Source organism: Centrocercus urophasianus, unplaced genomic scaffold (genome assembly GCF_019232065.1).
Source record: "Centrocercus urophasianus isolate 14NV4802_14NV808 unplaced genomic scaffold, USGS_Curo_1.0 seq_1, whole genome shotgun sequence".
In the NCBI taxonomy this organism is placed as follows: Eukaryota; Metazoa; Chordata; class Aves; order Galliformes; family Phasianidae; genus Centrocercus; species Centrocercus urophasianus.
Window position 1 is genome coordinate 1,081,203 of NW_024884141.1, and position 17,479 is coordinate 1,098,681.

The 17,479-nt window shown below is 35.9% G+C and overlaps 1 protein-coding gene across 2 annotated transcripts in view; it reads left to right on the forward strand.

Annotated features, from left to right (window-relative positions):
* The window catches only part of DLG2 (discs large MAGUK scaffold protein 2), a 730,880-nt gene that overhangs the window by 413,854 nt on the left and 299,547 nt on the right, over positions 1-17,479 (forward strand). For both annotated transcript variants that reach the window (XM_042839962.1, XM_042840043.1), the window contains one exon: positions 480-649. In XM_042839962.1, coding sequence (XP_042695896.1) covers positions 480-649 — 170 coding nt within the window. The remainder of the gene's footprint in view (positions 1-479; positions 650-17,479) is intronic.

Consider the following 17,479-nt stretch of genomic DNA (forward strand, 5'->3'; position numbering starts at 1 on the left):
TTGGAGTCTACACTTAGAGTTGAACTTTGTACTTTGATGAATTAGAATTTTTTGGCTGTGTTGAAGAAGTAAGATAGATTTAAGAAAGTATTTTACAAAATACTGATCTCTTTGTATTGAATTAAATCAATAGATTTCCTTAAGAGCAATGGTAGTAGTCATACCATGCACTGTGACTCTGGTAACTGGATTATACTGTTTAGTACAAACTCTTTTAACTAAGTCCGTAAAAACAAGTTGTTTATTATTTCCATCACTGTAGTGGCTCCAACCCCAGTTTATGATGAAAGATGGTAGGTGTGAGTAGGCATGATTTAGTTTGAATCCAGTATGTATTTTGGAGAATTCGTGCATTCTGTTTCCATCTCACTGCTGATATAGCATATTGCATCTGGCAAACTTCCCAATTAAGTGGTTATTGTTTTACTGACAAAACACTGCTCAGTCTAAAATAACACGGTTCTTTCTTTTTCTTGAAGGGTCAACGACTGCATCTTGCGAGTGAATGAGGTGGACGTATCAGAAGTCTCACACAGCAAAGCCGTGGAGGCCCTAAAGGAGGCTGGCTCCATAGTTCGATTGTATGTTCGTCGAAGGAGGCCTATTCTGGAGACCGTGGTAGAGATCAAGTTGTTCAAAGGCCCTAAAGGTAAATATGAAAATGAACACACGTCCATTTTAAGCTCGATGTTTAACCTCTCATAGATGAAACAGGACCTGACTTTGTTGACTGGTTAACTGCTTAACCTGTCAATTACAGAAATAGAATGAATTTAGGTTGGCAGAACCTGGATTCGTGACTGCGTGTGTTTTCATTACATATAAAGGAATACAAGACATTGTGATTTGTGTGATGCGATGTTTCTTATAGAGATGGCTTCTTACCTCCAGAATAAATGCAAGATTCAGAAATTGTATGCTCTTCAATGACGGAAGATACATTTCTTCTAAACTTACTCTACTGAAGTCATTGAAGTTCATCGAAGATGCTATAACATACTGAGTTTCTGAATTCTTCCTTTTTTAAAGATTGTTTCATGTATATCCAACTTTTCCTTTCCACTTTCATGTTGATGCCTTTTCCTACAGTTCTCTTTAGAAAAAGGAAACAGGAGTACTAACTTACCAAGATACATAGAATAATTTCATTTTTTCCTTCAAAAAATTCCATGGATGTCTAGGATAATACCTGCGCTAGCCAAAATCACCTTTATCATTTGTAACAGAACTTTATGGCTACCTATGGCTAAAAAGATTGACAGCATCTGTACAAATTTAGTGTCAAACAGAAAGCAGAATATTATTTCTTAAGGTGAAATTATAACCATATAAAACTGTATGATATCACTTTAACTTTTGTAAAAAGCATTTAATTTTAGAAATTACCTTTTAACAAATTTAAATGTATTGTTTTTCCTACATGAAATTTCCCTCTAGCTATTAGCTGCTAGACAATGAGCTATTTTTCTTCATACCTGATTACTGGACAAATAAAATGATTATTTACACAGTACACGGGAACAGAATGAACACGTAATATATTTATTTGTTCCATAACAGTTGTTTCATAAGAAAGACTGTAATTAGTAGCATATGCATGAAATGAATAAATTTGTATGTCATATATGTCATGCACATGAGATTATTCTACCTTTTTCATTTACATGGGATAATCTGTAGGTTTTTTACAGTGGTTTCTCTTACCTTTCAAATTTCATGAATACCACAGTATATTCCTAGTAGTTTTTGATACCAGTAGTGGAGTCTTTTTGTTTCTAATACATGTGGAATTGCTGAGATTACCAATCCACAGTTCGAAAAGTGCACTGTTTCTAATATGCTCTATACTATGTCTCTTTCGTTCTCTGAAAGAGCACTAAATCTGCAAAAAGGCTCTTGGCAAACATTACAGTAAACTCATGGCATAATCCTATCATTTTGGCAGTAGGTTTCAGTACCAGTCTATTGCAGGATGCTTATCTACTCATAGTTCAGGTAATTTATCTGAGAACTGCTTTTTCAAACCTTTACTATACAGTGCAGGAACAAATAAGTGATTATAGACACAGTGTTTAATGCTTTTCAGAGCCAGATTGGGTCCTAAAATCAGCGAGGTACTCTTCATACCAACTCCTGTCTCCCTACTCATAAGGTTATTCAAAGAGTAAGGAAAATGAATGTGCTTCTATACAAGGCAGTTGTGTTACACTGAATCTGGAGTAGTAAATATCTTTTAGGATACTTCTTTTCCTGCTTGTCTCCTTCATATATTATTGAATTCATTCCTCACTGTTTGAGATTTTACCACAAAAGGAGAAGTACTGGCTTCTCTATAACCATGTAAACTTGGGGGTCACTACCTTGCCTGGATATGTACAGTAGATCATATCTTTCAGTACTTGAAGATGATAAAGAAGGAAATTTGCAATGCATTTCATTTAAATATTCTTTTAATTTCCTATGAGCCATTCAGAGCAAGGGCATTACAAGATGTGAGTCCATAAAAGTTGAATTATTTAATACATGCTGGCTTTTCTAGCTAGCAAGCAGAATATAAAGGACAAAAGTTTAGTGAGCCTGGTGATGGATAGGTTGACAGTTGGACTAGATGATCTTAGTGATCTCTTCCAATCTTAATGATTCTGCAATTATATTCTTTTTTAGACCCTTCTGATTTCAGGTTTCAGTGCAATTGCACCTGATGTTTTATAAAAAGCTTTCTTAGCATCTTGCGTGATTAAAGGCATTTTAACTCGTTCACTTACCTTTTTTGAAAAAGAACTAAATAAAAGACACAAATGAGTTGCAAAACGGAAAACCAAAGTTCCAAACAGAACTGCAGCTATGTAGATATTCAGAGCTGTGCATTCACCAGTTCACGACACCTGATTGATAGTATGGACTGGTGTCTATATTAGGTATCTGGAAGGTAACTTCTAACTCTGATCATTACAGGATTGTTCTCTTTCATTTGCTTGGGAGATCGTGTTTTGAATGCCTCTTTTATGTCTTCTCATTCAGATACACAATCTTAGTGATTCACTGCTACGGCTTTGCATAGCATTTAGCAAATGATAGGTATTTTACTTCAGTCAATTTCAGGACCGTCTACAAATTGTAGCAGCCAATGGCTTTGAAGTAGCTGATATTTGTAAAGGGAAAGGATATGCAAAGGACCTTTCTTGTTGGAAATCAATGGAATTTACACAAAAAACCTAAAATATTATTTTCTTCTTTCACTGTACTGAAACATAACAAGACTAACAGTAATGATAGTGGATTTTGTGTGCTACAAGATTTGCTTCTCAGGAGCAAGCAGACAGACATTCTGAACAAAGCAATTTAATGGTGGCATTTGGCTTTGCAGCATAAATTGTGGATTACCTTCATATAAAACCATGAAAAAACTTTGTTCTATGTATGAACAGTGAATTATGAACTTCAGCCACTATTCAGAGACTGCAGAGCTCAAACCAAAGGATTTCCACTGATCTCTGGGGTCAGTGGAATTTTCAGGAATTCCATGCTGTTCTATTACACTGTAAATCTGCTTTTTACTAAAATCAGAAGTATTAAATAATGTGTTTCCCATAACATTAGTTATAGAAATTAAACTTGTTTTTTTTTCGTTTTTGAAGAATCAGCCCACAACTTGGAAAAGTAGCATTGTTAAACTAGCAATCAGAAACTATATATACACACAATTTTTGTAATACTTTCTGTACCAATATCTAACTGATAATTTAACCTCTGATACAATATACTAAAAGAATTATTAAAAAAAAAAAAAGCTGAAAATGCCTCTTCCAGTAACTACAGCAGTACTGGATCACATAATAAATTTCAGATCTCAGTTCTATAGGAAATGTAACATGGGAAAGAAAACACAGCTGCAGAAATGAAGCTGAAGTGTGAAGCAGAACAGCTGAGTACTGGGAAGCTTGAGTAGGAAAATGGCAGACTTAAAAACATTAAAAAAGAAACAATATGAAGTGTCGCTGATTCTACCATCTGGATCTGCTAGTGGCTTGAGAACAGAATCATACAGAAATAGGATTAATTTCCTTCACCCCTATGGTAATTCAGTAGTAACCATCAGTGTTTTAACTGCAGCAGTCTTGCAGCAGTGGCCACAGCTGCCATTTTATTCACTGTATTTTAGATGAAAAAGCTCTGAACTGAACTGCAGCTACATTTCTGTTTTGTTGTCTGTAAGATTGCCTTTTTTTCATTCCTGGTGAATTCAACCAACGATACATTTTTAGCAGGTTCACCCCACTCAGCTTTGTGCCCTTAAAAAAAAATATCTGGGGGCACTTATTCCTCTAGACCTTTCCATCTGTCAGAATTAGGGCCTTTTGGGGATTTTTCATTGAAACACTTCAGGGTGTTGTTCTGTTTTGAGGCACTCCATTAGAATGTGTCTGTTAAGCACTGTTAGCCCAATCCTGTATCTCCCTGCAGATAGCTATCTTCTTTCTCTTAGTTTACTTCTTAAAGACGAAAAACTAAGCTGTGGCATCTCAGTAAAATACTCAGAAATAAGATGGGATGAATATGAAGGACATAACATGCATGTATTTTTTAAATTATGTAAATTCATCTAAATATTAGATGAAGTCATTCAGCACAACCCGTTTCAGAGTTTCCATTTCATTGTTTTCTGTGGTGGCCTGAAGTGAGTGTGCAGCACGTGGGACATTTGCTTTTCACATAGCTAGCTGTTTAATTCTTGATGACAGTAGTTGAAGTGACTGGGTAATAACAAAGCTTCCTACTGTATCTGGAAAAGAATCACTATCTTTTAAGTAGCATATTTTTCAACCCCTTGCTTAGTTATGGAATTTTCTTGAAAAGATGCAGGCATTTTCACCATCAGTGGTTTCACTGCAAAGGTACCTTGAATTGTTACTGAAATGTTTTTTATTAACACAGTTTCACAAAAGTTTATACTTATGTCATTGGAGTTGACATGTTTTAGTTTGAATTGATGGCCTTAATGGGAAAAGCTTGTGCTGTGTTGCATTGATAGCATCCTATCTTGCAATGACAAGTGAAGTAGTCCAAAAAGTTGGGTACAATTATGTGTGCTATTGAAATTTGTTAAAAGTGTCACTTCTTAAAAAAGGTATTCAATTCAAGGCAGCAGAAGAGCAGCTTTTAAAAAATGTTTACAATTGCTGTTCCCAATAAGTAAGGAGAAATCCTATTATTTTTATCTACTAAGGCAAAGCCAAAGGTTACCTTTTCATCTCAGGTAATAGCTACAGCTCTTGAAATGGAACAGAGAGCTTTTGCAAACGAAGAACCTCAGTTACCAGTTTCAGAGAGCGCCAAGAGCTTTCCACTTGTGTTGTCTGATAACTGTTTGCAAATGATTCCTTCAGAGAGACGATGGTGTGTATATTTTTGTTATTATAGCTATCTCTCTAGTTTTACCCTGGCCTATTTCCTCTAATTTACTGGACACTAAATACTACATAGTAACCCTTACAACTTGAGGAGAAAGGGGTTGTATGGAAAGTTAGGCAGATGTTTTATTAATTTATGACAACCTGAAGTTTTCAAAACATTTTTAATTTCATTCTAAGAAATGTTTTAGTAATTCCAAAGTGTTTTCAGAAGAACGCAGCGTGTGATGCACGGACTCAGATGCGAACAATCCAAATCGTTTATTACAAGTTCTTACATCACTTATATATCTTCACAAGTTTTCTTTTTCGAGCTTTTCCATCCACCCCTACAACTTTCCCATCCACCTTTGCATGTCAACAGAGCATTCTACAAAGCCCTCTTCAACCGTTCACGCAGGCGCTTATCCAATCAGAGCCGTGAGACGTTCTTTCTTCTAGAGGTGTCCTTGGTTCTCATGCTGTTTATCTTGCTCCACGGCTTCTGCTCTGAACAGTTTTTCTTGTATTCCAACAGAAAAACGGTTGTTTGGTTTTTTTTTTTCACAAACCAGAAACATTTTCTTATGATCTTTCAAAAATTTTAGTCCTATGGATTCATCAGCTGTGAAGTCATTTCTATTTTTCATTGTTCTCCATCCATGCTGTGAGCTTTTTTATGGATCCTGATCTAAAATGGAGTAAAATTGGACAACTTTAAAAAAAGCTGTAGAAATATGAGAAAGCAGGCAAATTTTCCAAACTCTAGATTTAACAAACTACGTAAGTTCTTGACTCTAATCTAAGTGCTTCATTTCATGTTACTGTAATGCACTTACCAAAGGAATAAATAGAAAAGGCACCACAATTGAAACTCAAATACTACTGTCTTTGTGAAATGTCTTTGCTTGAAGGGCCTGGCATTTAATCCAATAAGCAGAAAGTGCTCCGCCAAGCACTAAAACATAATTACCCAATTTTAAGATTGTGATTCAAAATAATCATTTATAAGTTAACATCACTAAAAGACATAGTTTCCCTGTAGGCTAAGATTGTCTAATATAAGAATATGTGAGTATCTGCATAGTTTATCACATGAATATGGTATTCTCTTGAAGCTCATAAAATTAAGAGCTCTGTAAGAGTGCTATAAGAGGTTTTGTTATTTCTCAGAAATACTTTAGTATATGAATGCTAATGCCTGATGGAAGAAATCATAGCAGGATATACCAGCATGTTTGTATTTCTGGCTCATCCTTTGTTTTTATAGAATCAGAGAATCATAGAATTGCTCAGGTTGGAAAATCCTGATACAATAATTTTGACTTCTTTTTTTTATGTTTCACTGACATTTTCCATTTACAGTAATTTTCCATTTCCATTTTTCTATTTGCATCTATTTTATATATGCCTATTTGTCTGTTTTGTGTTTTTCCCTTAAAACCATTTGATTTTTAAAAACTCTCCAGGACTTCTGGGTTAATATGCAAAACCCACTCCTCATCTGATAGTAGATTTTAAGTATCAGTTTCCAGAAGTCATTCATAACAAATGAAGTTTCTACTGAAATGAGCAGTACTTTCTGCAACTCCATCACGATAACAATTTCTGAAGTGGTGCAGTAGCAATTTCAAAGTGCAGTGCTGTATTTTAATAGCCAATTTAGATGACTATAAAAATCCAGCACTGAGCATTGAGATTGTTACTAAATTGCTTCAGCAATACTTACTGATGAGGCATCTTCAATAGAATACAATTCATCTTAATGAACTGTGGCTACAATAGAGTGAAAACAGCAGCAAAGAGAAAGATGTGCAGGTAGGTTTGGATGCCACAGAGCTCGTCTTTGAGAAAGAAGCAGCTTTGTCTAGCTTCCTTTTGTCTTCACTAGAGAAAAAAGTAAGCCTGTTGTTACAATTGCAATTAAATGGCAGAACATGGTATTATCAAATTGTTGCTACGGTAGATCACATTTAGCCGTGCCTGGAGCTGATTAATCTGTTGACATTTCAATTCAGAGAATCTTTAGTACTGCTTTCTGAATTAGGCATTTCATATTACTATCCATTCACCTTGATAATTTTATCAGCTCTGGCTCTAGACAGCAAGTGGTACCGTGCAACAGTGTGTCCTCGTTTTCTCTGATACTGTCAATCCTTCTATTGTGCTAAAAGTTACTTCTGTAGCCTTTGGTGAGAATTAAGAGGAGTTTGTATGATTTATGAGGTTCCCCCTAGAATAGATCTGGCAGGTTTACCTCTATAATCTCACACAGGAAAGCTGAGGGAGAAGAATGGTGCTTACTTTTCTTTGTTCACTTCTTTTACACACAGAAAAAGGTGTGCTCAATTTCTGTTCTCAGCTGTTGTATCAGTAATGGACTATTTTAAAAATACTCTTTGATTTATCATAGAATAATAGAATATTCTGAGTTGGAAGGGACCCAACCGTCTCTGTACTGGTGGCAGTCCTTCAAAGGAAATTACTAAATGCATTTTCCAGCTACCTACTGACTGCTGGGATGTTGTTGGAAAGTTCTTTGCAGTATCTTTTGTCTTTGGCTTTTATGGAAAACTAACATCTGAGCTTTTAGATGTTTTCTTGATGCCACTGTTTTTTTCTCTGTCAGTTTTAGTATTTCCAAGGTTGTTTCTCCACCTCTACACACTTCTTGTGGCTTTTTTTTTCATCTAAGACAAATATTACACTAATTCCCAGTGTAATAACTAAATAACTAAATCTTGGTTAGTTTCTTTTCCCAGTTGAAACATTTTCTTCTGACCAAGTGTAATGTAATTACAGCCAATCTTGTAACTATAACATATCTATGTTTGTTTTTCTTCCCTTTATATTAAGAATTTCTTGGTCAGAAAATATTTTTGTTTCCATCCCCACTCTACAGTACTGTGTAAGATTTAAAAGGGGAGCAAAAGAAGAACCCTTTCATTATGTTTCCCGTCACTGTTTTCATCAGGCCAAAATGAGAAAGGGAGGAGGTCCAGCAGACAGTGCAGCAAAATGCTAATTATCTCATCACCGTTTCCAGATGCACAATAAATCAAAAGATGAGGAAGGAGAATGATGTCATTTGCTAAACTACTAGGCTGGGTGTGGAAAGAAGTCCTTCTCTAGACAGAAGGCCAGTGTATCTTTTCTCTGTGTTCTTAGTGGAGTAGTGAGAATTGTCTAAGGAGTGGCAGCTTCCTTGCTTCTTTTTTCACCACCTTTATGTTCTTTGGTTTAAATTCCTCAGGTGAGTTTTAGAGAATGATTATCCTTGATCTTTCATCACTTTAATAAATAAACAATTATATGACAGCTATTGCTTTGAGCCTGATATGACGTCTAGATGTAACAGGATACATTAAGGCTTTAGCATCCTTTGTGGAATCTGTTCACTGATATGACATCTGTCACTTGCAACTGAATAGTCTGAGAATCCTTAGGGCTGTTTCTTTGCATAGCTTCATCCTTTCTTGAGTATAAAGCCAAAAGTGCAAATTAACCAGGTGAAATTACAGAGCAGAGATTTCATCCTTTATTGCTCAGTTAACTATCTACATAACAATTTCTGTCTTACTGATAGTTTTTCAGGTGTCCAGATCTTTCTCAAGAAATCACTGAAAAACAACATGCATCAGCAAAATACTGCAGTGCCACTAAATACATCTTTAAAAGAATAAATTGTATTTAGTTAATTTTTTATGTCTTGAAGAGCTGTAGATATTCACTTTTCTTGTATTCGTTTTTTTTTGTTTGTTTGTTTGTTTTTTGTGGTAATTCTAAATACAGGTAGACAGTCTTCTGAGGCAGGCTTCAGAGATTTAGATGATGGTAAAGTTAGAAAGCTGGGTGAAGCTTTGAAGATTCAAATGATGCAGCAAATGAAGTGTAAGTCTGCAGCCTATTTAAAAAATATTCAAGATTCTCAATATTTTTCTTTCATTTCCACTAGTTGAAAAAAAGGAAGGCAGTATATTAAAAGTGTCTCTGAACATCTGAAGGAAGTAGCTGGCTCAGTCAGGAGCCAGACACCAAAGAGATTAATTGTATATAGTAATTCATCTGTCAATTCCCCATACTATATCCTGGCCCTGTCTGTGGGTTTGTCATCCTCATTTTCCTTTCAGTATTCTAAAGTTTGTCTATGATTGTTGTTAGCTGCAGTGAAAAGAATAGGTTTCTTTTGAGATGATAACTATAAAGTGGCAATCAGATCTCAACTTGTCGAAAAGAAACTTCCCTTCAGTATTTTAGCTTTAACTTATTATTTGTTAATTCAGATAATTTGTTCAACAACTTTGGAAAACTGCACTGCCTTCACCTGTAAGGATCTTCTGTTTTGCTTTGTTTCTTTAATTATGTGTGTATTTCTAGAGACGGCAATCTTTCTTTTGATTTAGACAGAAGATCCTTTGCCTTTTGCCAGAATGATATGATTTGTGCAGATGGCCCTACGTTCCAGTTGTGTTATCTTAAGATATGAGTTGAAGAAACCCTAAGCTCTGGGACTCCAATGCACAAAAATTCTGGTATTGTATCTGCTACCTCAATACATACAAAGGTCAGCTCTTCTGGACGTCTTGGAGAGGTTCTTATATTGCAGATGAGGTCTGATCAGACATTGCAGAAGCAAAGTTTAGTCTTGCTAAGCCAAAGTCTTGTGATCCCTGGCACATAGTTACTTTTCACTTGTTTTTCAGGTGAGAAGGAAAGCCGTGTGATTCTTGGGAATGTCACTTCTTTTCTTCTCTTTCAGAGGCATGTTTAAGATGTTTGCTGCCGTTTGGGACAATGGCAAGGTGATCAGTTTTTCTCAGTGCAAAACATTTGGTGTCTGGAAGACAAAAAAGTAAAAAACACCTTGTGACCTCTTCCAGAGCACATTTTTATCTGTATTTAACTCCCTATGAGAAAGACAAGGAGAAAGCTCTGCCTCTAGTTTGTATTTTCTAAGATAAATGTACAAGTGAGAGCTTGCAAAAGCAAGTTATATCTGTTGAACAAGAAACGTTAGCTCATATATAAGTATTCCAAGAGCATGAAACCAAAGGCATGTTGGCTTCTGGAATTTCAGTAATGATTTCTATGAACAAATAAGAAGCTTGCTCTTGGATTCTTTAGAAAGAAGCTTGTCTAATCATTTCCTTTGAGAAAGAAAAAACTGGAAAGCAAGATCTTCACATTGAACACAATATAAAATAGTGTACAGTGACCAAAAATAAATAAATAAATAAATAAATTCTTTAGGATAGGACAAAAGAGACAACACAAAAGCTAAAAGAACAATATCCTCTGGGCATGCTTGAAGATTTAATTTTGGAAATTGATTTTTGCAAATAAGGATCTAATTGACTTTTTCCCCATAATCTGTGTTCTGGCTTGGTTTGGTTTGTTTGTTATGCAAAACAGGATATAGGATGTCTTCTGAAATGAATAGAGAAACAAAGGAAACTGAAATGAGGAAGCATAAATTTGCAGTAGATCATGTAGTAAAGTTGTTTAGTGTAGGCACATTTATGTTTCCTCTACTCTGGTCAAAAAATGAACTCAGTTTTAATCATAGGCCAGGGGTGAATCTTATCTGTACTCTGTAAGTTGCATATGAGCTGTTTTTAAATTGTAATGATTGTCAAATGCTATCGACAAAATTTCCTGAAAGTTATTTTAAAATACTTGTCAATTCCATAGCAGCATGCACATCCCCTCTGTGATGGAATAAAACCAACTGTAATTTAGAGATGTGCTTTGTAGGTACAGAGGGAATGCTGAGATGACAGATGCTTTTGAAGGAAGACATAAAATGTGTCTACAATTTGGCTGGCATAAGTTTTCACAGCAAGGTCATCTGTACGAAGAATGCTATCATGATTAACACCAGTGACAGCAGAGTGAGACTTCAGCCTGAAATGAAGAAGAAGCAGGCCAGGCAGCACTTAAATATATTAGACATTTTTGCACTTGCAGGCCCTTATGATTTTGATCTCAGACCACTCAGACTTAGCTGATCAAATCAGTGCTAACTGGGGTTTCTTTTATACACTGTGCAGAAAAGGCAGAGGGAAAAGCTGCCAGGTGCAAGCAGAAAGCTCATTTTCATTGAAGTCAACAAGGGAAGGCAAGAGAGTATAAAACCATTAGTTTGCTTTCAAAATCCCAAAGGAATACCAGAAGACTTACTGAATCCTTTTATAAGTACCTAGAAAAAAATTTGAGGAGCGATGGTTAGCAAAGGATGTAATGCTCTTTTGCAGCATTTTTTTTCATATATTTTTCTCAGATGACACTGTGTGCTGTGAGGGGTTAGGACTGAAAGTAATCTGAAAAAAAAGACATTTTGCTGAATTGTAATTCAGTAAATTCAGTAGGGACAACTGCAAAGCATTCTCAGTAGAGATAATCAAATAATGCAATAAATAGTGCTTTACAGAAAACTGTCAGGACACGAATCCTGTAGCAAAGGATCCAGGACTTTGTTGGCTGTAGCATCTTGTCTTTTAAACATCACACTGCGATGAAACATTCAAACTCTATATTGGGATTTATAAATTGAGGTATAGTTTATAAGACATGAGAAATCCTTTCATCCTTCACAGGTAAAGACTGAGCTGGAGAGCCCAGGCTTTGAGATTTCCACTTCAATAAAGGTGTGGACCAGCTGGAAGGACTCCAGGGGAAAGCAGTAAAAATGATCAGAGATTTAGAAAGCCTGTCCTACAAGGAAGGAATGAGTGATCTGAAGTCATTTATCTAAAAAACCAAAGACTTGGAAGGGGGGTTGTGGGCTTCTAACAATACTCTTCTTGCTTTGTAACACATCGTTGAAGCGTGATTTTTCTCTGTATGCCTGGTAGGAAGGGTGTAGAACAAAGCATAATAGACAAATTACAATAAGACATGGATTGGATTTAACAAAAAATGAGGATTGTGATATGATAGATTACCAGGCAGGTCACCATGTCCCTAGAAGAGGAAATAACCAGGTGTTCTGCCTAGCCATTTGTTAGCCATGATGCAACTATCTTTGGCTCTGCCTCAGGCCAAGGAGGTAGAATAAATGATCCATGGAGTTTCTTCCAGCCCCGGGACTCAATGGTCATAAAAACATTTTCTCATTTCAGCTCAGTGTAAAGACAAACAGTAGACATAGGGCTATTACAATCCTGCACCTGTAGAAATAAAAAAGGTGTCTTCCAGGCAAAAAAAGACACAATTCCTGCACTTTTTCTCAACTGTAATTTAGTATTTTGATTTCCATCTTCTTTATTTTACTTATGGCTAGGAGAGATTAAGACACTTTTTAGAAAATACACTTCTTCACATATAATATTTTGAATAAATACTGGAACATGCCATGTCAGCCTGCATATTTTCAGTTACATCCAGGAAAGATTTCTCTGGCTTTTCAACTTTTCTGTTGCTCAGGTCGGGATCATGCTCCTTAGGAACACTTTGGTCAGATATATATGGCCGGTTCTTCGTTAAAAGCTCTTCTCACATCAGGTTTCAGTACTTGGAGGCTGGCCAACACCCCATTGCTTTGGACTGTACTAAAGCTTTTAATGCTAAGTCTTGACTTCAGATAAAACGCTTTTCTCCAGCTCTTAACAGAGTTGGGTTTCTTTATAGCTAAAATCTGTCTTATAGGCTTTGGGTTTTGTGTTTGTGGGTCCCACTAGGATGAATCTTTTCTTCCAAATAACTGCCTTAAATTTCCAAGAGATGGCCAAGAAGAGGTCTGGGAATAAATCAACAGTTTAGTGCATTCAGTCTTTTCCTCAGAGTTTCACTTTTTATCAGGAATGCTGTGTACACCATTCCCCGAAAAACAGCAATACACCCTACCTCTGACATTGCAGAGAGATTCAGGAGCTGTTATTAATTGAAACAGTTGATGGAAAGACCACATTAATACCCTGTGATGAACCCCTCAGAGGATTAGTAGCAGGGACTTATTTTTTACTGTACCTAATGAAGATGCCTGATAAAAAAAATATCAGGAAAACCCTTATTAGGAAAAAAATCTGTAATGCAGATGAAAGAATGTGGCCTGAAAGAATCATATTAAAATTTCATAGTTGCGTCTTCACACTGTCAAGCATAAGCTGTTAGAAAATCTTATGTGCTCTGGGATGAATCTGGAAAGATCTGTATTTCTGAATGCAGATTTCAAATATGGGTTCACATTACTATTCCATTCATGTTTGTTGGAGCATAATTCCCTTTTCCAACATTTAGCACAATTTCTGTTGAGACATAAGTGTTTTATTTTACTCTGTGAGTAAAGGATGCATATCAGCAGCAAATAAAGGGTTTTTTTTTTTTTCATTTTGTTTTTTTTTCTTAAGAGTTCTGCAAGACAGCATCAGTAATAAACAGATCTAAGGGACCAAGGGATAGTTTGGGTAGAAAAGTCAACACAAAGAGCAACGGCTCTTGAATCCATTTTCAGAGTACCTTCACCTGATTACTCTAGTGCAGTAATCACCATCTGTTTTTTTCTGTGTCATTTATGTACTTGCAAACTTTGAACATCAGAGCTCTGTAAATTGCCTTATATGAAAAAAAAAAATACTTGTCAATTTATGACTTGATTTTTAAAGAGGAAGCAACCAAATGGATGACAGATTATTTATGGATTGATTGCAAATAGATAAGAGGCTACAAGATGAATTGTGTTTTCATTTTATGTTTTCAGGCTTCAGTATAACTGGCAGAGAGCTTTTCAGGAATGCATTTCTGTTCAGCTTTGCAACATGGGATAAGACGATAAATGCTAAATTCCCTTCATCAGATGGAGTACGAACAAAAGAAACTGATGAGTCTTTCCCTGACATTTGTGGTTGTTAAATGGATCCTAAACTGACAGACTACTCCTTCTGTCTCTATTTAATTGGTGAAAAAATATTAAATGTTTGTCTAGAACAGCTACCCAGCTTAAAAGCACTGACCCAGCTGTAATCAGTTGAAAGTACATCATTTAATATTGCATACAGAAAATACCATTTTTTGTGTGAATTATAATAATTATTTCCTGTGTTGAGTCTGTAGATTTCAATAATGAATCTTGATCTGAAAATGGTGAGAAAAGCACAGCTTCACATAGTATCATGATTTAATAATTGAACATCTCATCAGAAAGTAATAACTTCTTTAAAACAAATCTTGGTGCGCACATCTACAGGATCAGGTGCTTTTCACTTTACATTATTAGAAGGTGAAATAATTTGTGCTGCTGTCAGTAATTGCAGTAATTAATGGTAAACTAAGCTGAAAATTATGTAGGTACTATTTTTTAATGACAATCAAACTATGATTGACTGTCAGCATAGATTTGGTTCCCATGCTTGAAACAAACTGCGTACTTCAAGCACTGAGAGTGAACCTTAATTCATAGTTTGTACCCAAGACATTATATATTGTTAAAGTAGTAGCAGATTCTTTGGATCTCATCAGTGCATTCAAAGTTTCCATAACTGCCTGCTTGTCTTAAGTCACTGCATAGGATCCATGCAATGTTGTTTTGTTGCTTAAATCCAACAATTACATTCTTGAATTTACTTGCAATAGAACAGTAATTAAATAGAGTTAAGTGAAATAGAAGACTCTAACCAGCACTGGAAGGGAAGAAAATCTTCAATATTTTATCTAAATTGTCTGATAGAAAGAGGAGAGGATCAGGAAAAGAGATTTCTCTTGGTTTTACAACAGCAATCCTGCCATATTGATACCATTTCCAGGTACCTCTGCCTCAGTTTGAAAACTTTAGAGAGAGGATTATCAAATAGATCTCTAGGGAAGCCTGTATTTTGAACAGATCATAAAGTAAAAATAAATACAGCTACAAAAACATATTTGTGGTAATGTGGGTAGTTGTCTTAAAAACCTGTATTAGAAAAGAAAAAAAAAAAAAAGATTTCCTACTGCATTCAACCCATGTGCAAAAGCATTCCCTGAATTAAATGCCGTTCTCACAGGGCCACCAGTGGTCAGTAAATTCAGCTTTCTCAAGCCCAGTACTTCTCTTGAAAGGGTGAGTAAAGGTTTTATATTTCATTCTCTAATCAGGAAATGTTCATGGTACCAATATATCTGTCAGAGCAAAAATTGGAGAAATGTTGAATAAGCACCATTATTTCACCCTTTTCTTCCCCTACAGCAATATCAGACATTTCAGCCCTTGGGAGAATTACAAAGCTGTAATTGCTAACTGCTCTTTCTCAAGTTTAGGAGAGCAGTTTTATTGCTCCCTTTCTACCCAATAGACCTCATGCTGTAATGGCATATTTTCACAGAGAATTTTTCATGTGCTAACCTAAAGAGATACTTCTGGCCTCGTATCCTCAGCTTCTGTCCCTGCATCCCGTAAGTTGAGTTTGCTGGGCAAACTTGTTCTGTAATTTGTCAAGATCTCTTTGCAAGTCCTCTCCACCCTTGACAGTATCAACAGCTCCTTACAACTTAGTATCAGCAACAAACTTGCTCAGAACAACTTCTATTCCTACATACAAGTCATTATTCACCACAGCAGCCAAAGTCTTTCTAAAGTGCCTCCATAAAAAACTGTTCTACCAAGAAAAAGGGCATGAAAGCCAGCACCATCCCCACCTGCCAGCCCCTGGTGCCTTTGGTGCTGGTGAATTCGCACCTGATCTGTTCAGATCACTTGTCCTGGTTTTTTTGTGCTGTTTTAGAGCTGGCAATCATATGGCTAAGAAGTATTCATGGCTAGTACAGGGCAGGCATTGGGGAAATATGGCCAAAGGCAGGGAGGTAAGCAGAGTTACCTCTTCTGGAAGTAAAGAGTCTTTAGATGAGCATATCGTAATCTTGAAAATGCACACTGCAATCCTCCGCCCGGCTTTCTGCTGCCAATTAGGACAGCCTGCTGCTTCATCCATAATCTGGCATCTGGCAGAGGGTGAGTCAAAACCCCTTCTGAAGAAAAATGCTGCAAATACAGAAACAAATAGAGTGAAAAGAAAAGAAAAAAAAAAATAGTTCAGCCAACATTCAACCCCACAGTAACTTATGTTGTGTTCAACATTGTTCCCTGTAAGTGATCCTATCACAGAGGCAGCCAGCTAGATGATGTCTGCCCTCATCTGAAATTCCAATTTCTGGTGACTGAATCTGAGTACTGTTTGTACTTGTGGGTGCACTGAAAATGTGTGGAAACTTCTTGTGTGAACAGGAAGTCAGTGTGAATATGCAGCTTTAGAGTAGGCATATGCAAACCTGGCATGGAAATGAGAGAGAAGACATTTAAAAAAAATAAAATCGTAAGCAGTTAATCCTGTTCCCAAATGGCAGATTTCAAACATCTCTGTTTTATGTCACTAATTTTCATCTTTTTAAAAGCATAATTTGAATGTTCTTCACATGAAATGTTTGGACTTGGTGTAGTGTGGCTTTTTGTAAAAGAACTGATGTGCTTGCTGTAACTCTTAGAGTGTCAGTAGATGATAAAAAACAAAATCATTTTATCTCTCTTTTTGGAATTTAAGTTGGTAAAATTGTGGCGGTGTGATTTAATATGGTTTTTACCAAACTTGAATTCTCAATAATGCTTTAAATATCAGCTTATTCTGTGAAATTAGAAATACTACCTTTTCTTCTCAAGTTAAATTTTTAGGTATTCCTAGAGAATTCCCATGGTGCAATTAGGCCATTTCTTGTTGTCTGTGCTTTCTGGGAAATATTTCTCAATTAATTTGAAAAGATGTAAAAAAGTGTGGAATAAACATGATTTATAATGAGGCTTTCGGTGTATTTTCCTAGCTTCCTGTTTCTTTTCTTTTTGATTACATCTGGAGAGAATATGTCTTTAGGGATAATTATATGCAGGCAAAAACTCCATAATGCAGAAAACTCTTAACTGCAAAACTGAATGGAAAAAAAGGAATTGTTTCCATTTGCATGTAAAACAATTTTTATAAATTTTCTACAAACAAATGCAATTTAACAAGATAGATTTTGAAGGCTCTGTTAAAGATTACAGAAGGATTAGCTTTACTGTTACGATAATTCAATGTTTTACCTGCTGTATCTACTGTTTGATTGTTTTTAAACCTGCTCTCACTGCCTTG